The 22920-nt window shown below is 36.4% G+C and overlaps 3 protein-coding genes, 1 long non-coding RNA gene and 1 other non-coding gene across 6 annotated transcripts; 3 read left to right on the top strand and 2 right to left on the bottom strand.

Annotated features, from left to right (window-relative positions):
- Positions 1 to 787: 787 nt before the first annotated feature.
- On the top strand, positions 788 to 2796 carry LOC130741055 (uncharacterized). Of its 2 annotated transcripts, XM_057593831.1 has the most exons (8): positions 788 to 904; positions 1007 to 1052; positions 1184 to 1267; positions 1366 to 1701; positions 1776 to 1873; positions 2007 to 2134; positions 2221 to 2293; positions 2378 to 2796. In XM_057593831.1, the coding sequence occupies exons 1-5, from the start codon at positions 861 to 863 to the stop codon at positions 1827 to 1829; spliced, it is 564 nt and encodes a 187-aa protein (XP_057449814.1). In that variant the 5' UTR covers positions 788 to 860; the 3' UTR covers positions 1830 to 1873; positions 2007 to 2134; positions 2221 to 2293; positions 2378 to 2796. The 2 variants fall into 2 exon arrangements, with proteins under 2 accessions (XP_057449814.1, XP_057449813.1); XM_057593830.1 differs by having other exon boundaries at positions 1776 to 2134.
- Positions 2797 to 2856: 60 nt separating this feature from the next.
- On the bottom strand, positions 2857 to 14025 carry LOC130737295 (uncharacterized). The gene is made up of 6 exons (XM_057589047.1): positions 13891 to 14025; positions 12214 to 12384; positions 11917 to 11968; positions 5211 to 5596; positions 5034 to 5128; positions 2857 to 3195 (listed from the first exon to the last, which is right to left on the bottom strand). The coding sequence occupies exons 1-6, from the start codon at positions 14023 to 14025 to the stop codon at positions 3186 to 3188; spliced, it is 849 nt and encodes a 282-aa protein (XP_057445030.1). The 3' UTR covers positions 2857 to 3185.
- Positions 14026 to 14673: 648 nt separating this feature from the next.
- Positions 14674 to 16262, top strand: LOC130741054 (uncharacterized). The gene is made up of 4 exons (XR_009020308.1): positions 14674 to 14866; positions 15103 to 15285; positions 15543 to 15811; positions 15930 to 16262. It is a non-coding gene; the product is annotated as an uncharacterized LOC130741054 (long non-coding RNA).
- Positions 15374 to 15474, top strand: LOC130741657 (small nucleolar RNA snoR99). The gene has a single exon (XR_009020543.1). It is a non-coding gene; the product is annotated as a small nucleolar RNA snoR99 (small nucleolar RNA).
- Positions 16263 to 18013: 1751 nt separating the features above from the next.
- LOC130741052 (metalloendoproteinase 1-MMP-like) lies at positions 18014 to 19603 on the bottom strand. The gene has a single exon (XM_057593829.1). It carries the CDS (start codon positions 19300 to 19302, stop codon positions 18214 to 18216), a length of 1089 nt encoding a protein of 362 aa, XP_057449812.1. The 5' UTR covers positions 19303 to 19603; the 3' UTR covers positions 18014 to 18213.
- Positions 19604 to 22920: the final 3317 nt, after the last annotated feature.

The following is a 22920-nucleotide window of genomic DNA, read 5'->3' as shown; positions in this document are numbered from 1 at the left end:
TAGTGTTGAATGGGTAGTGTAGTGGTGTTGAGGGGTGTGTTGAGTTTGAAGAGAGAGGAGAGAGATGTTGAGAAAACTCAACATGTTGAAGGTGGGGCCGGACGGGACACGTGGCACGTTTTCATTAGTCGCGTCAGGATTTTTACCATCTTAATCTTTTGAACTCAATTATTTCATTGATAAAAAAATTAATGAAATTTTTTTTAACCAAAATTCATGATTTTTTCTCTCTCTATAAATAGAGACTTGGTTCGTTTTATTTGAACACAGAAAAAATAAACCAAGTTTTCACTATTATTATTTTCTTTCTAAAATAGTGAAAAATATGAAATAAAAAAGTGGTGGGGTAGGGTGTTGAATGAAAAACCATTGGAGTGGTTAAAAGTTGGATGAGTGTTGAATTGGAGAGAGAAAATGATGTGGAGTGTTGAGAAGAGAAAAAGTGGTGTTGAGTGTTGAAAACCATTGTAGATGGTCTAAGACTTGGGCTGTCAGAAACTTTTCCTTTATGCAAACCATTTATTTAATAATATCTTTCATTGAGGTATGATATATACACACTTGTGTACTAATTTTCCACATTCATTTTCTATTATTTTTTTTTCTCTATCAATAAAATAATATATTACATATTTATTTTCTCTCAACTTTCTTCTTTTCTCTCTCGTTCTTCACCTCTCCGGCTCTCCGCACCCCAAAAATAAAACGTGAATATATAATTATTGTCTTTCATTAGGTCCTTGACCGGTTAGTAACACAGGTGCAACAACACATTTAGTTATTTAGTCCTATTTAAGCCAACTTGAGGAACCCAAGTTTGGTCTTCGTCACTTTATTCCTTCAAGCAACACATATGTGCCATGGATATGGATGAAGTCAACCTACATGATGCTTTAGCAACTGGGTAAAGTTTTTTACCTTTACTTTGGATCCATTACATGCATAGCATTAAATGAACTTTCTATCCACATGTAGTTATAAACACAAGTATTCTATTGCTTTGCAGATCGGATTTGGGAAACAAGAGTGGGGAGAAGACTATAAGTACAAAGGTGATAACATATATATACCATAACCTTACTTTATTGGCCTCTACTTTATTAACCCATGAATGAACTTTATATATCCATCCCACCATATTCATTTTTTGTAGTTGATGGTTTTGTTGGTTTTGTATGAAAAGGAAATGGAGAATGAAATTAAGGAATTGGGTATTGCATTTAAGGCACTAGCTGCAATTGTCAATGAAGCACTTATTCAGAACAAGGTACTACTAAGTACTAACGGTGAAACTTGTGGCTAACAATTTTTTCATCACTTTCCTAAACTCCCATTTAATGGCTTTGTCATGTGCATGCATGGAAGGCTCGAAACCATCATGTGGACGAGATACAGACAACATTAGTCAACATTCAACAAACTATTGGACAAAGGGGATTATTAAATTCAACCAGTGATTTAACAAATCCAAAAGATGCAGCAACTGCAACAAAAGTCAGTCAAAGTGTATCCCCAGACACCATTATCCCGACGGACATACTTAAGACGCTTGATGCTGTTAAAAACATAGTGGTCAATCTCTCTGATGATGATGACACAACTGATGAGAAAAGAAAAAATAAGGGCCATGAACCTGGAGACAAAGCCGATGTTCACTGGGGAGGCAAATTCAACACCTCTAATAAGCCAAGTCCTACTCAGGTTCTTATCTTTCTTTTTTTAATAAATATTTGGAACATTTTTTTAATATCTAAAATTAGTAAACTTTGATGCAGAGTCTTGTTTCAGCGTTTCGTAAGGAAAACCATCTGAAGTTGTTAAGAAATTAAAATACAGTCCAACTTCATCACTCAGACCAGTCAAGGCCCCAAAGGTAGATGCCATAAGTACACCTTGGAGTGAAATGAAAATGCAAAATGTAGGGAAGGGAAAGAACACTGCTACTGTAGGAAAGGAAAAAAAACTCTGAATCTGAACATTATTTTTCAATTTTTGGTTGTGTTCAGACTGCTGCAATCTCACAACTAGTGACTAAAGAATCAGGTTATCCTACACACTTGGTCAATATTGCAAAAAATATGACTAGCAGCTGGGAGATGACAGAAGTTAGGAGTATTCCTAACAAGGGGAAAAGGTAATAAAATTCATCAATATATGATTACAATAATTCATACATTTATCCGTACATGCTCATCAACTAATCCAAATTGCATGTTGTAGTGATGATTCTGCTGTATGGGTGTTGGATTGGCTACAACTAGAGGATGGCTTTACCTCTCATCTATATGGGGACGTGAGTATGAATAACAAGTATTTATTTTAAATGTGTGGCCACCAACCTTTGGTTATATAACGTCATATGTATTTCGTGTAACAGCTGGCTGAGAACTCCGTTAGGATGCATACAACTACTGATTTGATCAGAGGCATCCACAAATGAAGAACGTCGGGCCATGGAGGAAAAAAGTGAAGCGTATTGGTACTACCTCAATGACGAGATGAATAAATAGAATGAGAGTGGAGTAATTGTTTTGAGAATGGTAGATGTGTTTTGGCTGGCTCATGTCCTCATGCTTTACTGCCCACTTTGAAGACATTTAATGCGACATTGTGCACTTTTTGTACTAGTATCGTTGTGCAATGTCAAATGAAACTGACTTATGCCCATATGAGGGTTACTTGGTTTGTAATTTTAAACAAGAAAGACGATCATATTTGGTGTTTATAAGACTTGTTTATGGCACCCTTCTTTATAATTTTGGTTCCACTTGAGTGACATGAGCTGTTTTATGCCCATATAAGGGGATATAAGGGTGGTTATTTAATTTGTAATTCTAAACTTGAAAGACCACCGTATTTGAAAGCTACTTCAGATTTCCCTTTGCTGTAGAAGAATGCTTAAATACAAGAGAAAGCTCAAATAATAACTTGAAAGCTAATTCAGATTTCCCTTTGTTGTAGAAAATGCTTAATTAAAAGAAAAAGCTACTTCAGATTTCCCTTTGTTGTAGAAGAATGCTGCCAACAAAAGATCACTGCATAATGCTGAAGAAATTCAATGCAATAGGAGAGGAAATTGACAAACCACCACTGATGTAGACAAATAAAAAAAGATAGCACCCAATTAATAGGAGAACTCTTGCCTGGCTCCCTGTAAAACTTCCACAAAACCAATATTGCCCACATTAAACGAACCTGACACAGCAAGCACACCCAAGAACCAATCATTACCAAGAATTTTTTTTTTCTTTCAAAAAGAGAATAATTTCATATATTAAAAAGCATCCAAGAGAATAACCCTCTCAAGGTAGGGGGTTAGAAACCAGTCTAGATCCAAAAAAAAATCAGAAAGCTAAATACAAGGAAGAACTTCAGCCAAAAGCAAATAAAAACAGAGACACAAAACCATAAGAGAGGCCTAAAAACAGTAAATAGCATAGAACAACAGCAACATCTTTCAAGAGTAAATGATCTGCATCCCAAGATTATGGGAAACACGAGCAACACCACATTGGATATAGTCCAATAGAAAGTAGAAGACCATCATGATCTCAAGTCAACACCTGTCCCAATGAAATGCCCTCAAATATCATTCTGCATAATAAAAAGAGATCCCAGTCGCAACTATAAGACAACAAACAGATCAAGATAGTAGAAAAAAATAACCAAGCTCCTTCCATAACCAAGGATCTGAAGTATCACTCAAACCTGCAGAAAATACAGTCCCTAGCACAATGAAATAGCATCGTCCAGACCCAAAAAACAGAAGGAATTGCAGCAGGACAAGGTCCACAATTAAATAACAGCACCTTCTCATGCTTAGGCAAGCATCAGAGAAGGATGAAACACACCATTGAGGGAAATAAAATCATTACCAAGAATTAGCAAGGCAGATTTTCATATAGTTTTGGTTTTTGTTAAGGTAGAGTTTGGTGAATAAATGCTACATAAGATAAATGCTACAACCATGATTATCATATAGAATTAACATGACAATACAACTATGATTTCTCATGTAACCAATTCCTACTTAAACAAGAAACATAAGATAAATGCTACAAGAAATTAATATCCAGACAATCTCCTAACAATGTGTCTTCTTCTCTAAAGGCATCACATTCAACAAATCTTCAAATCTTCTAATATTCAAATCCTCAGATCTCTACATTCAAAAGACCACCAACAACCATCAACAGAGGGAAATAGTGGAAACACCACCAATAAATATAAAAAAAATTGGCTAACAAATTCATTACCTCATTGTTCATTCATGTCATGGTCATCTTCAGTGTGCAATGGACTAGGCCCAGCTCCATCAAATGTCTCCTGCGTGGGTACTTGTTGTGTGTGCATCGAGCATGTCTTACGATTGTGACCAAGCCCCCTACATATACTACAATGAAGAGGGCGTCTACCATTTGAAATTCGAGTTGCCAAATGGAGACCAGATCCTTTAGTTGCGACATTTTCTGGATTTCTAACATGCACTTCACTACTTCCTTCCACATTACTAGCACCACCAACATTCACTACATTCTTTGCTTTGAGTTTATCATAATGAGCAAGCATAACTGTTTTCGTGTCATCAAAATCACCTTGAGTCAAGCAAGCTATTTTATTCATTTGTCTGGAAATCTCTGTCAAAGCTGCATGTCTACTCATTTTGAAAGGATCACATCCACGGGCCACAAACAATAGTCATTATCCAAGCTAAGCTAATATTTCATCCGTTAAAGAAAAAAAAAACAATTTTGCATTCCTCCAATACACAAAACAAGGTTCTCAAAGCACAAAAGGCATCTCCTTGCTGTATCCATGACTTAGTTTTCGAAAATTTCAACATGGGTAACACTTTCAGACTTACAATCAAACACCATAAAGCTAAGATTATGCAGGTTTCCACAGATACCCACAAAAGTAAATACCCATGAAAAGAAAACAAAAACACAGAAACACAATTTACTCAAAACCCTAACAAAGAAACCGATATTTCAAATTCTGAAAAACCCTTAAAAACAAGAGAAGAAATGAACCTGACGGTGTTTATGTCAGAGAAACAGGATAGGGCTAGAGTCTTGAGGAGTCCGTAGCCAATTCCGCCAGTGCCAACCATGAAAACTTTTGCATCCTGCAAAAAAAAAAAACCCAAAACGACATCGGAGGACTGCAAAACGACGAAGGTGAACAAGTGGAGGGTCATTATTCACTACCTGAATAACCAAGTGATGGAGCTTGGGAGTGGTGATGGCTTCACGGCCATGGAAGGGAAGGAGCTCGCGGTTTGCTGGTGGTGTGGGTGTGGCTCGCTTGGAACAGAAGAGGCGACGATGGTGCTTGGCTCTGTGGAGGAAGGAGGAGCCATGTTGGCTGTCGTGAGAGAAGGAGAAGGAGAATGGAATATGGTGAGAAGGCCAGCGCAGCGCCGAGAGCGGTGATAGAACGATGAGACGCCGGAGAGAGATTGGCAAGATCCGACTGTAAAGTGATGAGGAGATGCAGAAGAGGTAGAGATAAAGAAATAGTGAAAATGTGAGAGTAAGATGAAAAGGACAGATTAGTGAGATAGGAAATCTCAAGTACAATAGAGATAAGATTTCTATAATTTTTTATTTTTTCTTCTCCAATTCCTGAATACTTTGATTGATGAATAAGAGAGGGAAACTAAAAGAAGGAAGGGCGGGAACTTTAAAAGGAGCAGAAAGATTAAAATAAGCCAAAAAAGGAGGAGCTGACACATAAAATTAATTGACTAAAATTAGTGTTTTAATCTAAAAAAAATCAAAATATGAGCGGGAAAATTTTAATTTTGAGCGCCAAAAATTAAAATCAGGTTATTTTGTTGATGTTAATTTTTATGCACTGACAGTATAAAAAATTTTACACAATCATTCAATCACAACCTTCTATTTCCTATTTTAAATATTATTAAATTTAAAATTAATTATGAGCCAAAAAAATTGAGATATGATTGAACATGTGTAAACTTATTTACACTGTCAGTGCATGAAAATTAATCTCTATTTAATTATTAGTAGAATAAAATCAGCTATTTACTTGAATGATTAAATGTGTATGCAACGACGGTGTAAACTTTGTTTACACTTTACACATACATCCAATTAAATTTTATATTGTATGAACACGTCAAGTTGGCTAATCTTTGTAACTTATCAACCTTGAAAGCTTTATGAGGTTGTTTCGACAAGTTGATCTTAACAGAAATATCTAATCTTACAAACTTAAAAGCTTTATATGCCTAGTTATGTTGTTTTGACATGTCAATAGTCTTGCTTGAACTAGCTAATATTAGGAACTTAAGATCGAGATTAGCTAACGATGTGTTGGTTCAACATGGTCGACTTTCTGACATGTCACTCTTGACCTTTTTATCTAAATATAATCTAACATCAATTTCATTTTGACCATCCATCGTGACAATTTTGATCCTCCATGAGTTTCATCCTAGCTATCCATCGGGTTCATCCTAATCATCTATCATGATCATATTGACCACCCATCATGACATCCATCATTATGATCACAATCATCCATCATGTTCATCCTGATCATCGACATGGTTCATCTTGATCATCCATATGGTTCATCCTGATCGAATATTCTTTACAAATGCTATAATTGTGGCCTGTCCTACCAAGATGGTCATTAGAATATATACCCTAGTTTAATCGGAACTATTAAAACAACTAACCTTAAGTTAAGAGTGTAACTAGAATAACTAACCCTAGCTAGGGACTATTGAATAACTAACCTTAGGTTATTAAAGTTAGTAGAACATATAATCATAGTTTAATCAGGACTATTAAATAACTAACCCTAGTTCAAGGTTCAAGTGTAAATGTTCTATAGTTTCCTTTTCATCATGGGGTTCTCTAAGGTGTGTCGTAACTCTCGAGGGTCCAAATCAAAGAGTTTAATCATCATGAAGTTAATGCTTAAAGTGGTCGAGAAGGATAAGATTCCTCTCCACCTTCTTTAGTTCATTTTTTCATCCCTCCTCCTTATTATGATTATCAACATAATTAAGAGTATTTATAATAACAACAAACAGTTAGTTAATCATTTATTTTAACTCAGATTAATCAATCAAAGTGAGATTTTATTAATTTCAAAAACTGTGAATTAAAGTCTCAAAAGTATGTTTTTGATATTGAAAAATCCTTAGAAAAAGCTCATAAATGAAATCAGAAGAAAAAAGAAAATGGGCTAGTTTTTTTTTTCATCTGCTGGCCCCTCCTTTTTTGGTGCCAAAAACACATATATGGGCCTTTTTGCATTAGCCCATTATGTTGGTTTTTTTTAGTTTGGCTGATGGCCCTTCAATTTTCTATAAGGATTTGATTGTTTTTTTTGGGCTAGTTTTTTTTGCTGCTAACACCTCCTTTTTTTGTGCCAAAAACGCATATCTGGACTTTTTTGCATTAGCCCATTATGTTGGTATTTTGTTTGGCTGATGACCCTTTTTTTCATACTTTGACTCTCTTTTTTTGCGTTAACTTTGGTTGACTAATCTTAAGTTAAGAGAACCACTCTAATAGATAACCCTGATTTAAGCTCTAGTTTAACTGAGACTATAGAATAACAAGCTCTAGTTTAAGTGAGACTATAGAATAACAAACTCTAGTTTAACTGAGACTATCGTATAACTAAGCTTCAGTTAGGAGGGTCATTAGAATAACTAACCCTAGTCTAATCGAGATAATAGTATAACTAACATTCGTTTAAAAGGGTTAATGGAATAACTAACATTAATTTAAGAGGTCATTAAAATGGATAATCCTAGTTTAACGTAGACTTTAGAATAACTAACATTAGGTTAAAAGTGTCATTATCCATCAATTCACTCGTATTCATTTAAATATTAGAATTGATCTAATCATATCCGCAAATTTGGAAAGATTTTCATGAAACGAATACCACCGTTGCGTCTGGAATGGTCGAAAACCTTAGAATCGACTCCTCTTGGACCCAAAACGGATAAAAATGACCCAAAATTTCCAAAAAACACATTACTTAAGTTTATTCAAAGGCCAATATCTGGTCCTATTTGAAAATCTGGAAATATTTTCAAGAAACGAACCACACCATTGTTGCCGGAATGGTCGAAAACCTTAGAATCGACTCCTCTTAGACCCAAAACGGATAAAAATGACCCAAAATTTCCAAAAAACACATTATGCCACATGTCAGTAAGGGAACAAGCCACGTCAGTGTCTCTGACGTCATCAGGCGCGTGTGGCTCACAGCCGAGAGTGGCCGCCACTCTCCTTCTTCCTCTAGCGCGAGTGGGGCGCGTGGCCGAGAGTGGGCTCACTCTCCGGCCACCTCGCTGACAAGTGCGGGAGAGTGTGGCTTCGTCCGGGATCCGTTTGAGATTCTGGAACTTGTTCCGGACTCGTCTCATCCTTCTGAATCCATCTATGACCTCAGATTTTCATTTCGGGAACTTTTAAAAATGGGTTATTTTCGAAAATGATGATTCCGGCCACCTCGAGTCACCATCAAAGCTCTAGTATGACTTGTTGGGACCGTGACTTGACGAGTAACATCAAGGAGACACAGATTTTGCACAAATTCTCACCAAACATTGAACAAACAACAGCATAAAATTATTTTTCCTCGTTAGTTACTACTTATGGAACCCAGGAAGTGAGAATAGTTTTATGCAATTATTTTTCTATTCTTTCACTATACTTATCTATGAGATTGTTATCACCAAACCATAAACATATTTTTTGACATGGACAACCCCAGTTTTAGATCCACAACTCATCAATGCACAATCACCACTTTTGGATCCATCACTCTCCATCCTCATTTGCTTTAATCCATTGTTACTTGTAGGAGAAGGAGAAAGTAAGTTTGGAGAAGAGAGAAGAGCAATGGATCCTTCAGATTTTGGATGCATAAAATGAATTTAATCCATGGTTTTGTGTATATATAGTTAGGACTAATTTTAAGATATCAAAACTCATAGGGTCTATACTGGATTGGATAAACTTTGCAGTCATTTACGTGAATATAAAAATGTAATAGGACCAGAGATATATTTTGAATAGTGCATAGGATCAAGCCATAATTATTTTTCTCAACTGATCCGGACCATTCAATTAAAATATTATAAATCAATGGCTAGGAAAGGGGAGGCAACCATGCCTCTTCAGAAAAATGGCATATGGAAGCTTGTCCCTAAAATTTGTCACATATTAGAAAATATTAATATAAATATATTAATACCAACTAATTTTAACTAATTTTTCTCAATTCTAGAGAATTAGTTGAAAATGACTTACAATATGAGATGTAAGGAGTAGTTTTTTATAATTAAAAGTATTGATGGATCTCTTGAATACAATAATAGACTTCACTTCACCATACAAACCGTAGATAAAAAATACTAGTGTAACTTGAATAAAATAATTATGAGACTATTATATAAGTTTTTTCCTATAAGTTTGGGGGAGTCATGTCTTCTACCTATCCTAGGGGTGGACCCACTCTAAGGCTAAAGCCACACCAGTTTTTTTTTTAGGGTTTGTTTTGAAAGTTTAGCTGTGTGAGTGCTATGTGTGGTTCTGTTGGGTTGTATACTAATCTATGGCAGGAATGGTAGATATAATTCTCTGCGTTGAAGGGTTGTGGTTGTTGCATAATTTCGGCTGATATTTGAACTGCTGCAACAAGATCTTGAGGGCTGTTTTACCTCAGCGGATTCGTGCTACTGTTTCTGATTTTAGCCAGGAGCTTATTTTGTTTTTCACAGATTTATTTTGTGCACCTTTTAGTCTAGTTTTCTAGCTTCCTAGTTTCTTTATGTTGTTGTTACCGTAGGCAATGCTTTTAGTCTCTTGTTTTCTCTTTTGTCGTTGTTCCATTTGTTTCTGTTCTTGTATTTTCTTTGTAAAAGTATCTCTGTAGTGGGCTTGTGCCATTATCATTTATATAAATTGTTTGATTTGTCCAAAAAAATATTTTTAAAATATTTTAGTCTATAATTTCTTTTATGTTTAGCCACACTGATATATAAGGTCTGGATCCGCCCCTAACTTATCCCCATTAAGTTTCGTCTCTTGTGAAATTATTGTGAGAAAAATGAAATGTGTTATGTGTAATTACATTTGTGCGGGGAGGAAATCAACAAACACACTAATAAGGTCAAAAGAGATTATACATCTGAACAACAATCTCAAATCTTAGTTGGTTTGTTGTTCGTATGTCTCTCTTTAAGTGGAACTATATATAGTTGTTTGAGTTATCAGAGTCCCTCCGGTTCGGCGTAAAAAACTCATTTGGCCCTATGTCTTATGTGTTCGTTATATATTAATAAAAAAACATTAATATCATGACTTTTTTGATTTCATGACTTTTTTTTTTCAATAACATGGTTTTTTTTTCTTGACCAAGGTATCCCCACAGCCGACAGCCGTGAGATTAATCTCTCACCCCACGGTTAACGTACTAAGCAGTAGGGGGCTGGCCAATGAGAGCCAATGAGTTTTTTCTATTTGCAAGAGTTGAGATTCAAACCCCCAACCACTTGCTTAAAAAATGAAGTGTTGAACCACTACACCAACTCACTTAGTTACCGCATAACTTTCTTCTTAATAGTTAACAAGTATTGAATATATACTTGTGTCACGCGCTAACATACTATTAAAATACATATGGTGGATAACATAACTCTGCTGTGGTGTTTCTTTTAGCAACACATCCTAGGCAGTTCCATTATTTCAGTTCCCACTAGGGTGCACAATTTATTTTTTGGTCCACCCATGGACCATGGGTGTTTTAAGTAATTTACCATAGAAAAATATTAAAAAAAAAGTTAAATCCTAAACATTTCAGATCTGGATCTTCTTCACCAGATCAGATCCAACCCTCAAAGATTTCACTCTTTCTCCCCCCACAGCATCTTCTTCTTCTCTTTTTACCTCATGCAACTCATCACTCATCACCTCACCATGTCTACTTCTTCTTCTTCTTCAATCAACGAAGTCAGCCACCACCACCTTGGCTCTTCCTTCTCCTCCCACGCGCGCACCACCATGGAAACACAACCACCATCATCTTCTTCCTCACGAGTCATCACCACTGTTGCCTCTCCTCCTTTCTCTGGCAAGCATGGCAGTCATAGCTACCATCACCCACGCCCGGGACCATGAGCGACGCCACCAACGCAAGGGACAGGGAAAACGAAACCCTAACCACTGCTACCATCTCCTCCTGATCTCCGGCGAACCACTCATCATTTGGAGGAACCAACACCACCATCGTACTCCCCTCATCATCCGCAACGAAACCCCTCTACAAATTTTCCGTTCTGCCGCCCTCCGCCGTGAGCCGCCGCCGGAAGCGATTTCTGGCGAGCCAGCAACTGGCTCTTCTGAACACATGGCTGAGATTTTGGAGAAATGGACGCCACGATCGTGTTCCTGGCCTCGAGAGGAACAAGACCCCCTTTCACCTTCGGCGACAGCGCCGCCGCGCACCACCGTCTTCTCCGACGAGACCTCAAAAGTGCTACCCTCAGCCACCCAGGATTTATTTTTGTTTTGGTTAGGAAATCTCAGAAATTATATTTTTGTTTTATCCTTTAATTAATAAAAGAAAGAATATTACATTTTCACCCTTTTATCATCCTTTTGATCCTAACCATTCATCTAAAGAATATTTCTAGATTCCAAGATCTAACGGTAATTAACAATGGACCACCGGTGGACCAAAAAATAAATTGTGCACCCTAGTGGGAACCCATTATTTCTATATGGTTGTATCAGCACCATTTACATCATAGTCAGCAAGTGTTAGGACACACACCCAACAGAATACATAAGGAAAGCCCAAAAATACACAATCTTGAAGGTGTTGAAGAGTTTCAGCAGTATGACAGAGGTGAACCTGTGCAATTATTGTTGACGATAACAACATTGCAACCATAGCAATCGAAAACCTGAAATTTTTAGGTAGTTGTTAGAGATAAATTAACATAATATCTTACGAGATATTTATTATTTATTGACTTACAGTAGTCAACATCGATATTTTATCTCTATGAACAAGGAAAAGAAAAATGAAACATAGATGCTTGAAAAATCAAAGCTTGAAAAATCAATCATAGAATTGGGAAAAGAAAGAATAAGGAAGCAATTCTCACAATAGCATTAATGCCAGGGGAACTAAGTTGTCACACAAAACTTGTGGTAGATCAGACTTTTTCTTGTTAGTCCAAAAAAGAATAAGAAATCCTGCCACAGTGGATGCAACATGAAAAGCTACAGAAAGATACCCCAATAGAACAGCTATTGGATCAATGGAGAACTTGCATGTGATACCATCATCTCTAGTTACTGGTGTTTTTAAAGGATGCTGCAAATTTGTCAAAAACCAATTATAAAAATAATTGTTGAGTAAGGATCACATGAAATATTTTAAATTATTATTTAAAACATACAGGAGCAAACTCTAGACCGTTTGATCATTATGCTATAATATCATGCCAATAATTAATTATCTCAAAAAATAATGTATAGGTAAGAGAAACATCAATAATGTTATATTATTATTTCTAACAAGACTATTTTAAAAATTTCAACGCATGTTTAGAATTTTAGCTCTATACCCTATTGTTACAAGAGGTAAATCTTTGATTTTCAGTTGGTCACATGATTTCTATTAAAATGCTATGTCATCTCGTATGAAACATACCATACCATACCAAATAAGAAATAATCAGACACATAGAAAGTCAAAAGTCCAAAGTTCCTGAGATTTTAAAATACTATTCCCCTACATCTCTCTTTGCAAAGTATTTTCAAGCTTAAAAAATAACATGGATTTTTCTATGATACTCATATACTATGAAAGTCAAAAGTCCAAAGGTTCCTGATTTTAAATACTATTCCCCTACATCTCTCTGTGTAAAATATTTTCCAGTTGAAAAAATAACTGAATTTTTGAAGAAATATGATTATTTTTTAAAATAATAGAATCTAAACTTTTTGCTGTCTGAAATGAATACACCGAATATTAATTAATTATTTACCGCCTTGGAATAAGCTGCCACTGCGAATATTGTAGACAAGATAATAAATAAAAAAAAAGGAGTCATTTGTCTCATGGTGATAGCGATAGTGGGTGCGAGAGGAACTGAGAGAACTGAAAAAATTCAATATGTTATGTATGGTTGTCCCTATTTCTCAAAATTTCAAAAGTCTATTTATAAATTCTCAGTTACATACGGCATTTCAATAAAAAAAAATTACTTACGGTGGAATATTATAAACAACATCAATATTTAAGAAGGGGAAAATATATTCAGACATGGTAAATTTTTAATGAAAATGTGTTTTTTTAATAATCATAGTATCATACTCTCATGATGAAAGTTATTATTTGGCAAATCAGTCCACAATTAATGGTTACCTGATTTTATTTAAATATCTATAAATTAGGTAGTTTTATTGGAAACAATTATGAAATATTATAATATTTGTTATATTCATAGTACGAAGATGGTTGATTATCTTATTTTGATTTTATATACTTTATATTAAACAACAAAATATTTTGATCCCACCCTCAGCTGTGGTTCCTCTGCTTTGTGAGGACGTAGTTTCTTAGTTGTTGCTTTCTTTTATTTCCTCTTGTTACAAAAAAAAAAATCTATCTATCTATCTACCTATAATAATATATATAAACGAGAAGTTTTAACAACCTGGAGGGTAATTTAGTACTTCAACATTTTATTGTGCTATACTTAAAATTTAACTATGATTATTTTGGTAAAAATATTAAATAGTTCTTCTCATTCAATCACAACCGTTAATTTCGGGTGCGTTTAATGGACACCACCTAATCAGGTGGTGTATGTACCCGTCCTCCATCAAATTTCTGCGCGAAATTACTAGGTTGTCCATGTCTTATACCTTCCAACCCTAGTTTTGCACCACCGCTCCCTCCCGCCATCGCACCAAATCTCATTTTCGCCTCTACCCAATCAGCCTCCATTGCTCTCACCGCTCCTCACCTTCAAACATGTGGCCAATAATGAGCTCAACCAACCTTCTCCCATTGTCGCGACACAGAGCCCCTTGAGCGCCGCCAGCCAGTATCTCGTTCGCGGCGAGGTCAAGGCGGTGGAGTTTGCGGTTGTGCCCCGTTGGCTGCTGCTAGGACTGTTCATGGTTCTCTGAGAACCGAAGCTAACCAAGAACCGAACCGAAAACCGAACCGTTTAAGAACCGAACCTTTAAGAACCGAACCGAACTCGAACCTAAATTGAAAAACCGGTTCGGTAACCGAACCAAAATATCAACTACCAATTCAGGTTCGGTTCGGTTCGAACCATAGTATATCGGTTCGGTTCGGTTCGAACCATCTATAAATATGCATATTTTACCGAACTGGTTAACCAAAATTTGTAACCGGTTCGGTTCGGTTCGAACCATACTATATCGGTTCGGTTCGGTTCTCTCGAACCAAAATTTTGGTTCAGGTTCGGTTCGGTTCGGTTCAAGCAAAGAACCGAACCATGAACAGTCCTAGCTGCTGCTGGTGCGATTTGCGGCAGTGAGGGAGGTAGATCGAGCAATAACTGCGCGACTTTGGGGAGCAGGAGCAAGGTGAAATCACGCGGTGGGTGGAGTGGATGGCGACGTTAGCCGTGGTGGCGACCCTGACTGGAGATTACGACGACGACTGGGCTTCTGGGGAGGAGCGGTGGAGTTCGTACTACAAGGTGTCTGAGATGGCGGCTTGGAATGGGATAACGACATTGGTGGCTGGAAAGTTTGGCAGGGGCTAAGATTGGTTCACCATAACAGAAGTGGAAACAAAGATGAGAACCACTGTGAGTATCTGGAACTCCAACAACCAGAGTTTAATGTCTTTTTTTGTTTTGTTTTGAAAGAACAACAAGAGTTTAATGTTATTCATTTGTATGTTTTGTGTAAGATTTAGATCAATTTTAATCTATCACTTTCGAAAAACCCAACATTGATAGCTCCACAGATCTGGGTTCTTCCATTGATTGATTCATTATCGATTTGCTCTTACTGAATCTGCGATTGAATGAATAAATTGCAGGAATTCCACCAGATCAGCATCGGTTGATCTTCGCCGGGAAGCGGCTTGAAGATGGGCGAACTCTAGCGGATTACAACATCCAGAAGGAATCAACCCTTCATCTTGTCCTCAGGCTTCGTGGTGGTATCATTGAACCTTCATTGGCTCTTGCTCGCAAGTACAACCAAGACAAGATGATTTGCCGTAAGTATAACCCTTTTTCCCTTCACTACATTACCCTGAAATTTCATATTCTATGGGACAATTACTTAGCCCCTTTTTGCTTTTCCATGTGCAAAATGGGTTATACTTGTTCCCTATATTGATCTCCATCCATGAACTTAATCAACTGTTGTATTTTATTTACCGTTGATTTTCTTGGTTGGTACATTCCCATTTTTTACAAATTCTTTGTGCTATGTATTTGTTTGCTGGATTGCTGAACCGATTCTCTGCATCAGGTCCGCTGTGTAATTCCCCTAGTTGCTCGCTGGTTGATGGAAATATGGACATGATTCCTGCCTGTTCATATTTGCACGATCTGGTATGTTTGGATGGCTGATCCTGGTGCGGTTTCAATGCAATTGCTGACCCTCTGATGTTGATTGGAGCGATGGAAGGCTATTGATTTTTTGAAGGCTGTTACAGGGTCATTTTGCCAAGAAGGGAAGTAGCATGGCTGGAAATCACTGCTCAAGTTTCTAGTCGCCGTCGCTCACCTCCCACCGCGGTAGGCCATTTTTCCATTTTATTATTAAATGATATGAATGTAATTTAAATCACCTATCTGTTAACATCATATCCACCGCCTCCTCCACTTCTAACAACATATTCTCCACCATTATTAGGACTACCGCCACCGGTGCTTCCAGTCTCATATCCTCCACCAACCCCTCCATCACAATCTTCAATGGCTTCTCCCCCACCGCCTTTGAAGTTCTACAATCCACCTTCATCACGAGGTTCAGCACAGCCTACAGTGATTGCTGGAAATCCCAATTACCTTTATTATGCTTCATGTGCATCTGATTTTTCTATTCATAACATACACTTCTTTCTATTATTATTGTTACTTCAACGGGTATTCTTTTGTTGGTAATTGTGGTAACAATAATTGTGCAGTGTTATAGAAAAACTGTATTGTATTTGGGAAATTATTACTCCCTCCATCTATTCCTATATATATAATTGATACTATTTTTATCTTTATTTTGTTCCTATTTATTTGACACTTTTACAATTTTAAGAGAGCATTAATTATATTTTATCAGTTGTACCCTTTTTGGAAAAAGTTAGAATTAATAAGAGAGATAAAATGTATAATAGGAAGTTAGATAATAATTTTTGATAAAACAAGAACATTAATTGTTATTTCTTAATGCTTCTGCAACAATCTTAAAGTGTTAGTTATATAGGAACGATTATATAGGAACGAAGAAGTAATGTACAGGATATCACATATGTAAATTATCACTTGGAGGGAAATCCTTTGTAATTTGTTAACAAATTGAAGTTTATTATACTTGACTGCAATTTCTTATGATATTATAATGTATTCATTTCTCATTGAGAAAGTTTGAAGCATGAGCAATTACTGTCATGTCAATCAAGGATTACTATGAAAAAATTTATATAAGCAGAAAATTAGATCAGGACATGTGAACAAACAAGGTCAATTAATAGAGTATGACCATATCCAAGTCCAATTCTCATAACCAATAAGAAGAACCTGATATGAGGATCACCTGATCAAACCAGAATGAGGAGCTACCATCTCCTCTTTCTCTGCAACTCTTTGATTGCTCTTCTTTCTGTCTTTCATTTGTTCATCTCAATTGACCTTATTTATGTGATTTAGCGATTTAGGGTCTCATCTTGTCTTCCATTTTTAATTTACTTGCAGTTTTGCGCTCGAGAGACCAAATTTGAGGGACTTTGATTCATCTAAACTGACGCTCATGCTCACATTTTTGGGGGTTAGAATTGAATTGGTGTTTTATGCACTTGTATTTTTTTACCGTTATGGGATCGCCATTCTGATTTTACCCTATATCTTCTTCAGATTTTGTTGTGAGGCTAAGTTCTTATCAATCATTATCTTCTCCGGTAATAACCCTTATATTTTCGCTCTTTTTTTGTGCCTTTTTGAATTCTGCTTTTGCCGCAGTTGTAAGGTTTCTTCCTCTTCCATTGCAGGGGGAATTGGTTGGCATTACAACTGATTCTTTCATGAGATTATGTCGGCTTTGACGGTGATCACGTTGAATACATTGTTGTTTCCTTCCACCAATTACTTTAAGGTTTTTCTCCCTTTTACTAATACTGTCATGCTACATTGCTACTAAAGGTAAGGGAAATATTTTTCAGCGGTTGAATTTGTATTTTTACATTTTAAGTTATATTGTGTTTCCAACTATGTCACAAATAGAATAAGAGTTAAGAGAGCCTTGGCAAGTAACATTCTAGAATATTCTGTATTCAATTGATAAATTATCACAACAAACGACTGATGATGCCGAATTATCCCTCATCAAGCAACATTGGACCACCCCGTTTGGATAGAGTCACAGAGAATGAAACAATTTCGTTTCTCCCAACCCTGAAACAAAACTATGGGTAGAAATCTTGGTTAATGTTGATATGCCCACATAATAGGTACGCATATCTTCAATAAAACGAGATACCTTAGTTTGACACAAAAAAATTGAGATACCTTAGTTCCGCCCACCATTCGGGTTAAGGCATATACTTTAGGAACCTTATACCATCAACACGAGTGAAATAGGTTCGTATCTTTTCATGGGTGTCCCTTCATTCCTCCATTTTTCGCATGTCTTTAATTTATCCAACAAGTGACTCAATCCCAACTAAAAGTGCATGTACCTTTCTCTGCTTAAAAGTTGTATATCCTTTCGATCAAATAATTGACAGATTAAAGACAAAGGAAAATCTTTTGTTACAAAAAAGGAGAAATATCTAAAATATCACATTATAAACTATGAATCCACAGGGCTTTGCCCATATGGCCATGTGATTGAACTTTACTTTCTATCCTTTCTTTTCTTTTTAAATAATTTTTACATACAATTGTGGACTAAAGAATGAAAAATAGAAAGGGTTTGAAAAATAAAATCAAGGGTGTAAAAGTAATAGCAAGAAAGCAATGGCCCAAAAGAGTGTCCATTTAGAGAAACTAGTTTCCAACCCAACAGCATGATTGTATGAATTTTCAGACTGCAAAAAAGAACTAAAACTAAAGTTGGGATTGGAGCCATAAAGGGCCTGAACCCCTTCCACGTCATCAATTCTAAGGTCAACCTTCTTCCCTCTTGGGCTTAAACTCGGGTACATCACCGCTTCCTTTACCGATGAATGACCCAAACCAAGCACGTGACCTATCTCGTGCGTCGCCACCGATTCCAAATCAACGGCCACCTTTGATTTATCATGATCGAAATCAACGGACCACGCTTCCGCTGCATCCAGATGAAACCTCCCGTTCGGCGGGGAGAACGCGTGGCCTAAAACCCCCAACACGCCGTCAAACGGTTCTCCGTCGCCGTGGTCGCCGGAGTAAAACCCGATCCGAATATCCGCCGATTCGAATTTCTCCACCTCCTGGAAACTCACCGGAATCACCGACGCCCACCGCGCGAACGCGCGCTCAAACACCGTTCGGATTTCCTTCACGCTCAGCCTGTTAATCATGTTGTAAGGTGAGAAAGCGTACGTGAGAGTCATCGGAGTGCCGCGAAGCCACCGCGGCTTGCCGTCGAAGTAAGCGTAGTGGCCGGTGGTGTGCAGACCGTGCGCCGCGGCAGCGTCGGAGACGCCGCACCGCGGAGCGACGATGGCGGAGATGGTGTCCTTGTCGAGTTTTCCGGTGATCGGCAAGCTGAGGCGTTTTTGGTAACTGAGAAGAGCGGACTCGAGCTGAGTGTCGAAGGTGTCTGTGAAATTTGACGGCGTTTCCGGCAGGGTGAGGTAGCCGAAGCGGTGGAAGTAGCTTTTGAGCTCCGCCATGCCGGTGACGTGGCTGCCTCTCTCGGCGTGGAGGAACCTGGAGAAGTCGTGCCACGTGGCGTTGCGAGTTTGGGTTGTTATGACGGTTACGGATTCTGGTATGATTCTCGTGGGAAAGCAAGGGCGCCAAAGAAAAAGGAAGGAGAAGAAGAAGATGAAAAAGTTAAAGTTACTGAAAAACGGAAACATAACTACCATGTTGATGGGTTTGTTATGTATGAGTTTAAAGGGAAAGAGAGTATTTAATAAATGGAATTATGAACCTATGATCATGATTTTGAGTTTAGAATAATGAATGAAATATATATGTGTGAATGCGTACAGGGCTTGTCTTTGGTATGATCGAAGCAAAGGAAGTTAATTTGGATGAAGATTCTGCCCTGTTGATGGGAGATTCTGACTTTTGAAGTGTCATGGTGGGTAAACTACTGTTTCTAATTTTGTTGTTGATGACTAGTTTAATTTGTTCAGATGGAAATTGCAAAGGAAAGAGGGGTTTTAAGTTTTAACTAAGAATATTCAGATATGATTTGTTCAAGTTTAGTTGGGGTTGAAGAACTAGACCTATGTTGGTTGACCGAATTAGTTGGGTTTTAACTTGTTGAATACGACCAAGAATATTTGGGAAATAACTACGCATTGCATGACAAATATTTGGGAAATAACTTCCGCTAAACCACCTCAACTAATTAAAACTCTCTTATAATTTTGTAAGGTCTTGAATGATAATATAATTTGAATATTGGGTCACCTGTTATACCTGATCGTTTTCTATATATGTGGCATAGATCACGACTTCACTTATTGAAAATTTGAAACTGTATTGGGTTTTATATTTCGTATTCAGCAGCTGATCAAAATCAAATTTCAATGAAACAAACAAGAAAGTGATGAGATGAAGACTAGTCAAAAGCAAACACAAAAATGACTCTTATTTAGGCCTAGTACCTCCGAAAGAGGTGACTTCTTTTATTCCAATGCCCTCACCCACACAATTCCCACATTTTAAGAGGGGAGGGGTCGTTTAAATTCTCAAAGCCAATAAGTGTACAAGAAAGAATTGAAATCACATGTAGCACGGACAGAGTTGTCAGGGAAGGAATTTAAATGATCAGTGTAGTCAACACAACCTACCTTAATTGTAGAGTCAAAAGGATTTAATTTCCAAATTTGTGTTGTGTTAGGTATATGTAGAGTGAGGAAGTTGATGAGATGACCAATATTAGAAGATTAGAGATGGTTTAGTATTTTGCTTCTTGCTCATACGTTAGGCTCTTGTTTTTTTGTAACAAGTGGTATGTGTATTCCCTTTCAATAAGTCATTAGATTATCTAGATGACGGAAGTGCCACTAGCCACTTATGAATAATTGATTAATTTCTCTGATCAATTTCAGTGGTAATTGAGGGACCTACTCTGTGACGCACTGGGTTGGGGTTGCTTTCATGAGTGTCCACTTCTTTAATTGAATCTTTTATTCCAATGATAGTGTTTCAATGTTGTTGCTAATGTGGCAATAAGAGCTTGAAACCCAGTATCATGAACCAAGAAGCAAAGACAAGCAACCAAAAGTTTAAATGAAACATAAAAAATAATTATATATTAAATTAAAAGAAGTGCAGGTTGAATTGAATGGCAGAGGATTGAACCGGCGAATTATGGTGGCATTTGTCTTTTATCTCCTGATCCACGAATTGACTGAACTGCTGCTTGACTACATTCTTTTCCCATTGTGCCATCATTAAAAAACAGAGGCTAACCTTTTCAACCAAATTAACACGCTTCTTGTGCATTTTATAATATAAGAATAAGAATGTGCCAAGTTAAGAAATGGTGTGAATACTTTTCTTTTCTTACACGTTCGAGCACATAACATTCATATCACAGTCAGTTATTTTTCTTGTTTTTTTTTATCCACGAGACTGAAACTCGAGATCTTACTTAAATAGAATTAAACATGTAACATTTAAAAGTTAAAACAATCACCCATTAGTAAAATAGTGTGAATTCTACACAAAAAATTGACAACTTCTATAGGTGAAATCCTCCCGACCTTTGATTTATTTGACTTTATTTTTTCTCATACTATAATTAGTAACCTAAACATGTCATATATATTTTTATGCATGTTTTTACTTAATAACAAATATTTTAAAATATTAATTTTATGTCCTAAATATTTCAAATTTTGAAAATAATATAATTTCATAAAATGATGATAACAAATTGACACAATGAAAAATTCATAGATTTATATCTTTATTATTATAAAATCTTAATAAATTTGGACCCATTTAACTTTTTTTTGGTCGCTAGAATAATAAAAACAGGTCTAGCCACTTGGGCTTCTTGATAGTCCACCAGGACTTGTTCGCTTGTTGGGCTGGAGTGACTAATGGGAAGAAGAAGATCCGTGATCCAACGGTCCGTAAATAGGTTGATCAACGGTTGTGATCTAGGTACGACTCTCATGTTGATTCCAGTTATTGTGCTCTCTCATCCTTTCTTCTTAATAAACTGTGATTTTAAATTTACTGTGTTCTCTTAAATGTATCGCGTGTAATGATACTGTCTTATTATTGCCTATTTTTACCAAGAGCTTTTGACCATCTCTCTACTTTTTTTTTTACAAAGAACATCTCTCTACTCGAATAGCTCTCTAAATGTATTAGGGAAAAAGGGGCTTTCAACATGCAAGATAATATGAAATCTCACTGTGAAATGATTCTAATTTGGAAACAAATATTCTTTCCTTATAAACCATGTCACGTGTGTGTTCAACATCACATAATTATTATTAATTAGTTTCCATTCATCATTGCTGATTTAATTAAAGTTATGGCTTTAGGCTTTTAATCAATGAATTTTCGAGGGCCTTCATCAAGCGGGTCCATCTTTTGTTTAAAAGTGCAAGATGAACGGTGGTGAATCTAGAAGAATAAACACATGCACTGAGCTTTTGCACTATAAACTTTAAAGTTGATGATCTAATTCATATAGAGTACGTTCCGCTAACTTTTTTCTTTTCCACTTTTAATCCCTTTAAGTAAGGGATCAAATACATTTTACTTACTTGATAGATCATGGAATTTTTCAGTTCAACCCTTCAAGGGTTAGAAGCCATGGTATAAATTTATTTTAAAATAATAATAATAATAATATCAACGTTAAAGAGATCGCAGTACATGCAAGTGAGAGTAGTTACGTTGGATATATGGGGTAGGCAAAGATGTTATTGGCTTGAAGCTGTGACTCTATATATTTACACAAATGAGTTTTAGAAATCCGAACACAACATGCATTGCATGCTCTCTAATAATGAGGTGGATCGACATGATCAATATCCACATGCATGAAAAATTCTACATAGACACCTAATTAATTAATGTAGACATATTGAATAAGAAAAAGAAAAAAAAAGACAAAGACTGAAAAATAGTTGATGTGATTTATAATGTAATGCAATACAAATGAGTGATAAAGAAAAAATTGAAAAAAAAACAGAGTATATATAAAATGTCTATACTGTTCATCATATATATGCTTATCAAGGTGCTTATGCTTTTCATGCATATGAGAGATCGATGTAAATGCTATTATCACTATTATAAGCTAGATACCGGCCTACCAAGATTGTCCTATCATTGATACCATTATCATTGGTATCCTTTGACTATTGTCACGGTCGATCAATTGTATTCTTCAAATAAACTTAATTTCAATTTAATTTATATAATTTTTAACTTAATTTGTATTTTAATTATATTTTGTCTCAAACATAAAAATTATGATGGTACACTGTATATTGTGCTGAATC

This window comes from Lotus japonicus, chromosome 2 (genome assembly GCF_012489685.1).
Source record: "Lotus japonicus ecotype B-129 chromosome 2, LjGifu_v1.2".
NCBI classification, from domain to species: domain Eukaryota; kingdom Viridiplantae; phylum Streptophyta; class Magnoliopsida; order Fabales; family Fabaceae; genus Lotus; species Lotus japonicus.
This window is presented reverse-complemented; position numbering and strand designations above follow the sequence as displayed.